The sequence below is a fragment of the Anneissia japonica genome, unplaced genomic scaffold (assembly GCF_011630105.1).
Source record: "Anneissia japonica isolate Jap-2015-1 unplaced genomic scaffold, ASM1163010v1 scaffold288026_len309160_cov177, whole genome shotgun sequence".
Classification (NCBI taxonomy): Eukaryota; Metazoa; Echinodermata; class Crinoidea; order Comatulida; family Comatulidae; genus Anneissia; species Anneissia japonica.
In genome coordinates this window covers 58,369-68,861 of record NW_022732402.1, presented here as the reverse complement: position 1 = coordinate 68,861, position 10,493 = coordinate 58,369, and the positions used below count along the sequence as shown (strand labels likewise).

Sequence of the window (10,493 nt, the reverse complement as noted above, 5' to 3'; positions counted from 1 at the left end):
TTATCGCTCAACGCCCTGGTACTTGCATTGCTTATGAAGTATGCTGATGAAAAACTGAAAGAGAAAACAGAAAAAAAACATCAAGAAAAGGAAAATGACTGTTCTTTAGTAAGAGAACATGAAAAGGTTGATGATATGGTTTTCGATGAAGACTCAACCGCTATCAAACTTCAAACCACTCAAGCTGCAAGTAATTCAAAATTAAACATTTTCAGTTCTTTAAAGAGTCAGATCATTCTGTTCTGTCAATATCCGCGATTTGGAGCTTTATTAATTGCAAATGTATTTCTATCTATAGGATATGCAGGATTTTTAGTCCACATGGTAGCCAATGCAACGTATATTGGTTTATCGGACTCTCAGTCAACATTGATAGCGTCCATCTACGGATTCGGCAACATCATTGGCCGACTTACTCACGCTGTGCCAATTCAACTCAATTGGATATCAACGTATAAATTATTTTGGATGTCGTCTTTAATAGATAGTATTGCAATGTTGATTTACCCATTTTGCTCATCCATTATATTACTGTTCATTTTAACTGGCATTATTGCGTATAATGTTGGTATCCACGTTCCCTTGCTTCCGGTTGTGGTGCGCATATTTCTTGGGGACAAATATTTTCATGAAGGATTCGGAATTCTGCAGGTGCCCGGGGGACTGGGCAGCCTGATTGGTGGATTTGCTGCAGGTAAGCTTACACTTTCCAGTTAATATTTATTAGTTGTTTATTAATTGGTCAGTCACAACCTATCAAGATGTGAGTGAGTACATACTGTTTACAGTATTAAATGCTTTACTACTAACCAGCATATTGCATCCATGCACAGTCGTACTATTCTGTGTTTACAGTAATAGCCTACTGTGTACTATATCTTACAATAGCCCCCCCCCCCCTCATAAATATTAATTGGGTAATAATAACATTTCATTTCAACTACTTCCCTGTGCGTACGTATTTCAACAGATACGGGGAAGAGTGCGACCCAAATAATATAAACTGTGTAACTTTATCTACACAGTTGAAAATTGCCGATATAGATGGACGGTTTGCTTTTATGAAGTACAGTATAGTAAAACAAATACAACATGGTATTTCGTAAAAGCAGTGACATCTACTTCCATCAGTGTTGGGTGATTAGGAAACCACACAGTCTGGTTTAAAATACGTAATGGGAGTCGCATCATCGCCAGGGGAAGTGGCAGTGCACCCATTGTGTTCATACTATATATTTCATTTGGAAATAGAAGTACTGCAGTAGTGCCGACCATCCAACACTGCATGAAGTATAATTCACTACGTCACCTTAAATCATAATGTATATTGTATTATACTGTATCTGTCTCCCTCAGACATATTCTAGTTCTAGTTAATTGTAAATTATTCATTAACATCTCCTGTGTTTCCTGTGTTTTTTTCTTAAGATTAAAGAAAGTAACAGTTCTTTAACAATCTCTTTTCAGGATGGATATATGACCTAACAAGTAGCTACCGGGATGCATTCTTTTTCATGGCGGCATCTTATTTGATTGTGCCTCTGATTTTCTTGGCTGTTGAACTATTTTTAGGGAGGACAAGTAAAAATGCTAAAATGTATAATGCAGTCCAGCTGACCCCAGTAACCGTGCAACAGAAAACCATATATGAGGTTAAAGGTCATAGCATATGAGTATGGAAAGAGAGGAGAACATATGGCAGTTTAAAGTAAACCATGGAAGTTGCATTGTCATAATGGAAATGCACCTGCCATGTCCGTACTAACATTGCATCCATGAAACAGAAGTCTGCCTGCAATACAGACAACAAGGCTTCAGAGGAAAAACATTTTTTAAATATGTTGTACAACTGATTTCAAAGACACAAAAATGGTATTTGACTAAAAACTTGTGTGAACAGTTAATGATACAGATTTTGGAATATTTAAAAACTGGGGGTGGGGAAGGGTGGTTACACTCCTTTTCCTTCCAGCCAGTTGAGAAACAAATCAAACATGTTTTTTCCTCCAGTGCCTGGCTTCAACTTAATACTGACTAAGTGTTTGCACTTCCTTTTGATCCCAAAGAAATTAGCTTAAAATTGTTTTAATCTTTTTTTTTTTAAATGTGATGTTGTACTGTACAACTGCATTTTAAAAGGCACAAAATGTGTGTTTGACAAAAAACTTGTGAACAGTTTTGAGATATGTATATATATATTGGTATCTTTATTCACAGTAAAATCATATATACATAAAATAATACATTGCAGTTGAGAAACTGAATTGTGAAATTATGTTTTTAAAATGCTTAATTATTAATATAAAAATTACAGATATAAAATTAATTACTTTCACAAGATTAATACATCAAAAAGTAATAAACTGAGTTCAATTAACATAAAAAATAGGCCTACAAAATCACATCAAAGGTTAGAAATTACGTAAAACAGACAAATCAGGAAACAAGAAACAAAGAAAATGAGACAATTGGCACCAAGGAGATACAGATTTTTGAGTATTCAGTGGAAAAATGTGTGCTTACACCCCTTTTTTCCCAGATATTTTTTACAACATATCAACATTATTTTTCTCTGGAGCCTGGCTTCAACTTCTTACTGAATAGGAACGTTTACAAGTTAATTGTAATCCCAAAAAAATTAGCTTTTAATTTGTTTAAATCTTTTTCTTAAAAAATTTTTTTTTCTCAAATATTGCAACCTTTTAAGCTATGACACGATAACAACACAACGACATAATGAAAATGCGCTCAGTGTTAGAGAATTTAAACGACGCGATGATATATCGTCATCGTATAGTTATCGTGTCTAGTGTAAATGCAGCTTTAGATTGCTTAATAACCAGTCGTGATAATATTTTACATGATGCGTGAGCCTATTATCTAATGAGTGAATGAAATAAATATGAATAATTGGATAGAGGATCTTCAAATTAAGACAAACCTTATACATTATGCTATATTTAAGAAAAAAATTTAATTAGAGAAATTACTTATTAGACAAATTGGATTTTAAACTCTGCTCAAGTTCAAGTTTCTCTATTGTCATGTAAAAGGTTTACATGAAATTCTTTTTTCAAGGTTTAATATACACATAAATAACTTTAAAATAAAATTAAGTTAAATGGTGTTAAAAAATACATAACGTACAGTGCATAAACATTAGAATCTTACTTATATGCAGTTACATACTGGTGGATTGCGAATATTCAGTGGTGGATCTTAAGATGTCTGGAAGGGGAAGGGGAAGGGGCCCCGATCAAGAGACAAAACTACTCCTGGGAGTCCCGGGGACCCGCCCGGAAGATTTTTCTAGACAGACACCGGAAATATCCCATGAGGCATTTTGGGTGATCAATAATTTGTTTTCCTTTATTTTATTTCCTTTCTGAAGGTGTGGTGGTGGGGGCGGGGAGCCATGTTCCCCCCCCCCATGACTATCACATATGGCTTGCATTGTTTAGTCAGATTGCAGAAGGGAGAAATTAGTTCTTATTTTAATTTGCTTTAGCAATCTTAGCAGAGTATCTAGATTAAAGATGGTGTGAAGATGATGAAGTTGAATGTACGGTACTCTTCGCAATATAAATCTGAAGGAATATCAAATACTTGTTATTTATTACCTGTAGTTTTTTTTCTTTTAAATATAAAATAAGATTAGAAGATTTGTATGAACTTGAACATACTTTTCAAAATTTGAACAATGTTTACAAATTTTATACACATCAAATTTTAATAAGCAAATATTTATATTTATATTGTAAATTGTTATAAAAATAGCATGAGAAATACAAAATTAAACATGTTAACATTTTACAGTAGGTTAAGATCTGTTTTACAGAATTTCATTAATTTTTATTTTTAGTTACTCTTGATTTTGACTGGCAGGTAGTGTAGTTCTTAATTTTGTACCAAAAGCTTTTTGGACCTTCCGGAGTGTCAATCGAACTTAACAATTGACCAATCAAAACAGGTCTCTCACAAGCAGACGTGCTATCCTACAAACGCACATGTTTGCGTATGCTTTTAATTACGCAGTCGTTTTGTGGGACCTTAGCAACAATATCTAAGGGGCGGGGTTTAGGGGAAAGGTCCATTAATGGACCTTTCCGCTAAGCCCTGCCCATTGGATATTGTTGCTAAGGTCCCACAAGACGACAATGTTAAAACATACGCAAACACGTGCGTTTGTGGGACAACACGTGTGTTTGTAAGACGCGCGCGTATTCCTAGCGTTGTTCTGATTAGTCAGTTGATAAGTTTGATTGACACTCCGGAAAGGTCTATTGTAAAGTGTCTACCAGCCTCATATTGATTTTTTTTTTAATGTTTCGATTTTTGCTTTGTAGTGTTTTACTTCTTAAGAACTGATTGAAAGGCTGTTAATATTGTGTGGAGAACCAACAGAAAAAACTGTGATAGGTATTACTGTGTAATTACAGAAACATACAGACGGTAGCTTGCGTCGTCCCATAATACCTGCGTATGCGTATCATTTGTTTATGCTCAAAACTAGCAGGTGCTCTATATTTTTTGTCATAGCAATGTAGATTACTATGAACGCTTAATTAAAGCGGTTTTTTTTTTTTTTTTTTAAATACAAATTATTGACATCTTGCTGTTTGTTTTGATTGCCGCTCATCATGATTGGAGCTAGGTGAGCAGATTTTTGTTACTTATACTATACTGTTGAATGTTTGCGAATTATTTGCAAGTGATAGAGCTCTTTTCAATGATTAATACAAGATCTTTGTTAATACGCAGCGTTATCTCCTGACGGCGCACTCTGAGATAACTGATGAGTTGTGTTTGAATAAAATTGTGAAATTGCCATGTATTCTTGTTGCAAAATAAATGCTGAGAAATATAAGATGCCATGCGTTTGAGGCAACAACTTTGATATCTTTGGGCCTATAAAAAGACAGACACCAATGGTTTAAAATGTTTTTTTTTCCTACCGACCTACCCATTTTAATTTTTTATTTTTTTATTTTACCAAACATGGCCAACACAAGAATTTTCTCTGTTATTTTGGAGTAATTAAACTATTTACCCAAATTAGGTACATTAAACAATAATAATTGGTAACTTCATGTAGACACAAGAAAGCATTTATTGTGTAACAACTAAGCCATATTAAGACCTCAGCAGTGGCGTATCTAGAAGTCTTAAAATGGGGGTGCTGATGGGAGGGTGGGGCGCGCGAAGATGAAGTGGGGACCTCTCGATGATCAGTTGAGGGACGTTAATTCGCAAAGTAAAGTGATTTTTAACTACTTAACTGTGATTTTTGGGGTGGGGGCGACGAGTGTTATATTTCTTTTTTTTGTGGTCGGGGGTGGGGGCACACCCCTAGATCCGCCACTGCACCTCAGCTAAACATTAATAGTAGGACTGCAAGGAACCATAGCGACGTATATTCGTCTTATCCCTTAGCATACATGTAATTCTTGAACTGACAACTCACTATGTATTTGTACCTGATGAGTGTGGGCAGCTTTTGAAGGCTGTCCATATGAAACAAATTTGTAGTAATAAAATACATATGGAATTCTTCTAAGTTTGTCTATTTGTTCGTTTAATTTTGCTCCCAACCGGTTGAGAGAGACATATATATATATATACGAAATGTACATATATAGAGCGAGCTTTCTCTTTAAAATTTAACGTGTTTGATTTATATAATTAGCATATTGCACACAATAAGTACAAGATTTTTACAGCTAAGATTAACGTAGGCGGCGCATATCAGTACACTTCAAGAGTTGCGATGCGTGTGGTTATCTGAGTATTGCAAGAATCGTTATTTTTAACAATAATTTAAACAAAAACTTACAAAAATACAAAAACTTCACTAGACTGGTACGTCATTTGGGCGTGCTTGGATATGGCGCTGCTGGCTTCACTCTTTTCCTGTACAGTGAAAGTGCAAATGAGCTATCCAGGGGGAGGGGTTGGGGTTTCACAAAAAAATAATGTGTTGTTTCTTGTAATAGTAACCAACTGTTTGTAAAGCAGCATTAAAAAAGAAGACCAATACAATTTACCTTATCAAAATCGGATGAAGCGTTCTCAAGTTATAGAGAATGTTCGCGATAAAAAAAAACAAATTCTCCTTTGGAATTGCCGCACTTTTAACTGCATCTAAAAATATTTTTAAAAACTAAACAGCAAAGATAATAATATGTATTAATAATTTGTAGAATATTACCAATAATATGGACATGCAGTCATTTATATATTTTTTTTCCAACTAGCTAAAATCCTTTAAGTGCCAAAAATACAATCCGCAGAATTAAACATAACCACGGAATGTATATACAGTATAAGGGCTGGTAATTTCGTGACTTTTTTAATAAGGTGCTCTACTTAATTTTATAAAGTAAACTTTTAAACTATAAATGATTTGTAAACTACTTGCCGCTTGACGCCCACCTCAACCTCAATCATGGTGGGCCTAAGGTGGGCATGCCCCTTCGTTTGGTACCTACACCTACACATTGCCTTTTTAATCTCCCTTATCGATTTTATTTTAACTTTTTGTCTGTTACCCGTTTATTGTGATGGAATTAAGTCCCTAAAAGGGACTTACAGGGTTATCCTAATATTTCTTTTTCGTTTCTTGCCGGCTTTTCGTCTGTCGACGAGATTTTTTGTGTCTGTATGTTAAGTTTGAGATCATATTGAATTAATCAAATCAAATTTCCTCATAGAATATATAGCGCCCCCAATGTCATTAAACGAATCTCCTGGAAATGGGTTCTTCCAACTTACATGTTTATTGCACTTTTGGACTATTTATTGAAAATGTTTTGGTTTTAGTTATAATATGCTGTGTTCGGAGCGGCGATTTGATACTTTTAAAAACAAATAACAAAAACATATTCCAATACGTACAGTACGGCTGACCGCCACATCCCAGAAATGATATATTTTGGATATTTATTGTTTGCTATGTGACTAAAAGTAGCTAATTTTCTGTGCATTATAATTGTTCTCAAACTGCAATGATGAGATGTGCATAATCATTTAGACGTCATATTTAGTCGACCAATAGACATTATTGGTTTTGTATAAGGCTTTTCCATGAATAGCTACACATCGTTAAGTGATGACAAACAACCCAACACCAACAGAAGATAAGCTTTGAGGCTGAATTCTTGTCCTCATGTTATCTAAAAATTCATAACTCCATAACGGAGGGTAGTATCACATTAATTTTTTCTGAAAAATGTTCTCAAAAGATTATTCTACCCCACTATATTATTGGAAAAAAAAAGAAAAATGCTTTTGACCTCAGAAATCAAGATGGAGAAAAAAAAGCCTATCTTAAGTAGTGTATTAAAATAGGTCTATGCAGGAAAGTGGGCGTTGTGACCCTTTCCCCCCCCCCCCCCCCCCCCCACCACTAGCGCCGCCACTGCTTTCACAGTCGTAGAGTGCTATTTCCGGCAATCTAGAGACTCTTTTTTTTCAAACCTCACTTGGGAGAAGGGACACCCCTCCAAACCCTCCCATCCTCAGGCATACAAGCTCAAGCCCCCTGTTGTCGGAGAGCTTAGTCTCCCTCCCCAAGAAAATTTATCGTAGCGTCAGTGCAAGCTTGCCTACAATGAGCAAAATTTTCATCTTGCAACAGGGGTCATGTTCATCTGCATGATCGTTTATTAACTGTCCTTAGTGGACATGACCCAGAGCTGCGTTAATGTATTCATATAATTCAATAGGAAAATTTTAATTAAACGATTTACTTAGTTAGTAGGTCCTAATTTTTTACATTTTTTTTTTCAAACAAGCCAGATTCAATGGCTCCCTGGGCCGCATTATTTTTTCCCATACAGTTGTGGCAGAAATTATAGAGGGCGCTATGTGTAACAGTTCATTTAGGTGAACCTGGGTGAACTGATACACATGAATATGAATATGGGAAAGCAGTGTTAGCTGCTTGTGGATGAAAGCATATAGTAGGCCAAAATATCTTAGTCGTCGGACGAAACAGTGTAGTGGACACAGTGAAAATTAATGGACTGTTGTAATTATAATATCCTTATGCCTAGACACTGTTTACGTACAGTATGATCATTTAAGTATTTACGTAATACTTTTGGTGATACAATATTACTATAATACCCCTGGTCACAGTTAAACCACACAAAGCTTTTAAAATAGACTTTTTGGTACCGTGGGTGAAAATATATGGCATAGAAAAATACCTTCCCAAAAACAATTGTAAAAACTAAAGACTTGGTAGATGTATTATACGTTCATGCTATGATCATAGAGCACAATGCATTATAAATGCCTTAAGTATGTTTGTATGTTTCTGTGTCGTTGAGAAGTAAATATTTTCAGTTTACACTTTGCCAACATCATGAATAGATTTCAGAAGCTATACTTCGTCTTCTTTGAATTCATTTAATGCCATTTTTGTTAGATGTTTTCGTAGGCACTATAAAAATGTTTGTTGAAAAAACATTTCTAAACAATTGAAATAATGGCATTATAGATGAAAACTGTACAGGTATTCTAATTTAAATATTTACGCCTCTCTAAGCTCACTGTTATGCATCTCACTATTATTATGTTTTCATTGTACCCGTACTTATTATAATTTAGTTCTTTGCAGAAATTGAAGTAAAAACTCATCTCAGTAGTTCTCCCAAAGTGTAGATTAACCTTCAACCGCTTAATGCACTCCAGGTATAGATAGAAAACTCAAGAAGAATGTATTGCTTATTTTAGAAAAATGCAGCAGTATGTAATTAATTTACTTATTGTTGTTTATACAATCTAACTGCCCTTTATAAGGAGAGATGAGGTGCTTTTACTCTGTACGTAACAGCATAACAATTTAAAAACCAATACCATCTTGAAACATCTTTTGTCAGAACGAAGTTCAGGATCTCCCCCCCCCCCCCCAAGAGATGGTCTGGTCGTTAAGAGTGATCCATATCCCACAGATGCCTCTTTGCGATAGCTGGTTCTATAGGCTAACTGTTGTATTTATCTACTTATTCAACGTTTATATCAGTTCCAAAAGGAAGGCGCGTCCAAGAAAAATAACACAAAATTACAAAAAACTAAAGCTAAGAAATGGAAATCAGCAACTTGAATAGAACATTTATCGACCTACTTGCAGCATGGAGGTATTATACCTCCATGTTTGCAGTGAAGTGAATCTGAAACGTAATTTAAGTATAGGATCACCCGTCGTTATTCAAAACCTTGAGCAATAACAATTGAACGAACTTTTAACAAAACGTGCGTGCCGATAATCAATTACTTAATACAAAATGTTTTGATAGCATCGTACCGTGGTAGCATGCTTAATTTACCTAAATAAATGAAATAGCCTTAAATAAATACGAAGCTTCAAGAGCTAGTTGTATATTTTTAGTCCTTTCGTTCGTAGAATTGGCAATTATTGTATATTGTGTCCATTTTAATTTATATTTTACGTGCCACCAGTTTCCTATTTACTTATTTATTTATGCCTGAGGCCCATCTTAAAATGTATAATGCGTTAGGCCGCCTATAAAAAGAGAGCGTCGACACCCCAATCTCTACGAAATTGCCTGATACTTCCGCAGGTATCCGTTCTCTGGCCCCTCTGTTGAATCTCTTTATTAATGATATACCTTCTCTTTTCTCGTCTAATTATCTCCTCTTTGCCGATGACTTCTAACTGTTCAGAATTATTTCTTCTCACCACAATTCGTTGCTTCTTCAAGATGATCTGGCCAAATTTTCTCGTTGGGTCACTGATTGGAAAATGGCTCTCATATTTCGAAGTGTGTAATTCTTACCGTTCCTTTCAAAAAGAACAACCCCATTGTTTTTAATTATTCCATTGGTTCCTTTACACTTGAACAAGTCTCTCATCATAAAGATCTTGGTGTTATTATCGATTCCCATCTTAGATTTAACCTTACGCTAATGCTGCTGTCGCTAAAGTAAATCGAATGCTCGGAATGATCAAACGCAACTGCTGGCATATTCGCATTTCTAAAGTGGCGTATCTAGGGATCGTGCGGGGGGAGGGGGCGCACGCCCTTCAAAAAATTACTTGCGCCCCCCCCCCTCCCCAGGCTTCCCCAAAAATCACGGTCAAGTTGTTAAAAATCACCTAAAATCAACATATTTTGCGAGTTAGCGCCCCCTTAACCGATCATCGAGTCCCCCCGCCCGCGATTTTTTTCCGTACGAAACATTTGTATGAAACTTCACTCGAGCCATCTCGGATTGACTCGAGTGAGTACGATACGAGGAACAAGAGCAGACACTTCGCAGTGTCGTGACGCTCGAGTTTTACTGTTATTGCTCTTTCTATGTTTACCTACGTTAGGCCTATGAAATTTCACGGACTTAACGTGATGTATGTCACTGTGTAACTAATTGTGACCTTCTTGGATGTTATTAAATGTTAGTATATTATCTACAACAACAGCAGCTAGTACCTCCTGTTATAAAGTGTAGATAGGTACAGTTATACCAAA

The 10,493-nt window shown here is 35.6% G+C and overlaps 1 protein-coding gene across 1 annotated transcript; it reads left to right on the top strand.

Annotated features, from left to right (window-relative positions):
- Positions 1–6: 6 nt before the first annotated feature.
- LOC117115667 (monocarboxylate transporter 14-like) lies at positions 7–5,557 on the top strand. Its single transcript, XM_033259561.1, has 2 exons — positions 7–694; positions 1,468–5,557. Exons 1-2 carry the CDS (start codon positions 34–36, stop codon positions 1,671–1,673), a joined length of 867 nt encoding a protein of 288 aa, XP_033115452.1. The 5' UTR covers positions 7–33; the 3' UTR covers positions 1,674–5,557.
- Positions 5,558–10,493: the final 4,936 nt, after the last annotated feature.

Excerpts from the sequence above, each read along its gene's own strand:
- LOC117115667 (XM_033259561.1), top strand. The coding sequence starts at position 34 with ATGAAGTATGCTGATGAAAAACTGAAAGAGAAAACAGAAAAAAAACAT. Across the intron at positions 695-1,467 it reads GATTGGTGGATTTGCTGCAG|GATGGATATATGACCTAACA; the intron begins GTAAGCTTACAC and ends ATCTCTTTTCAG.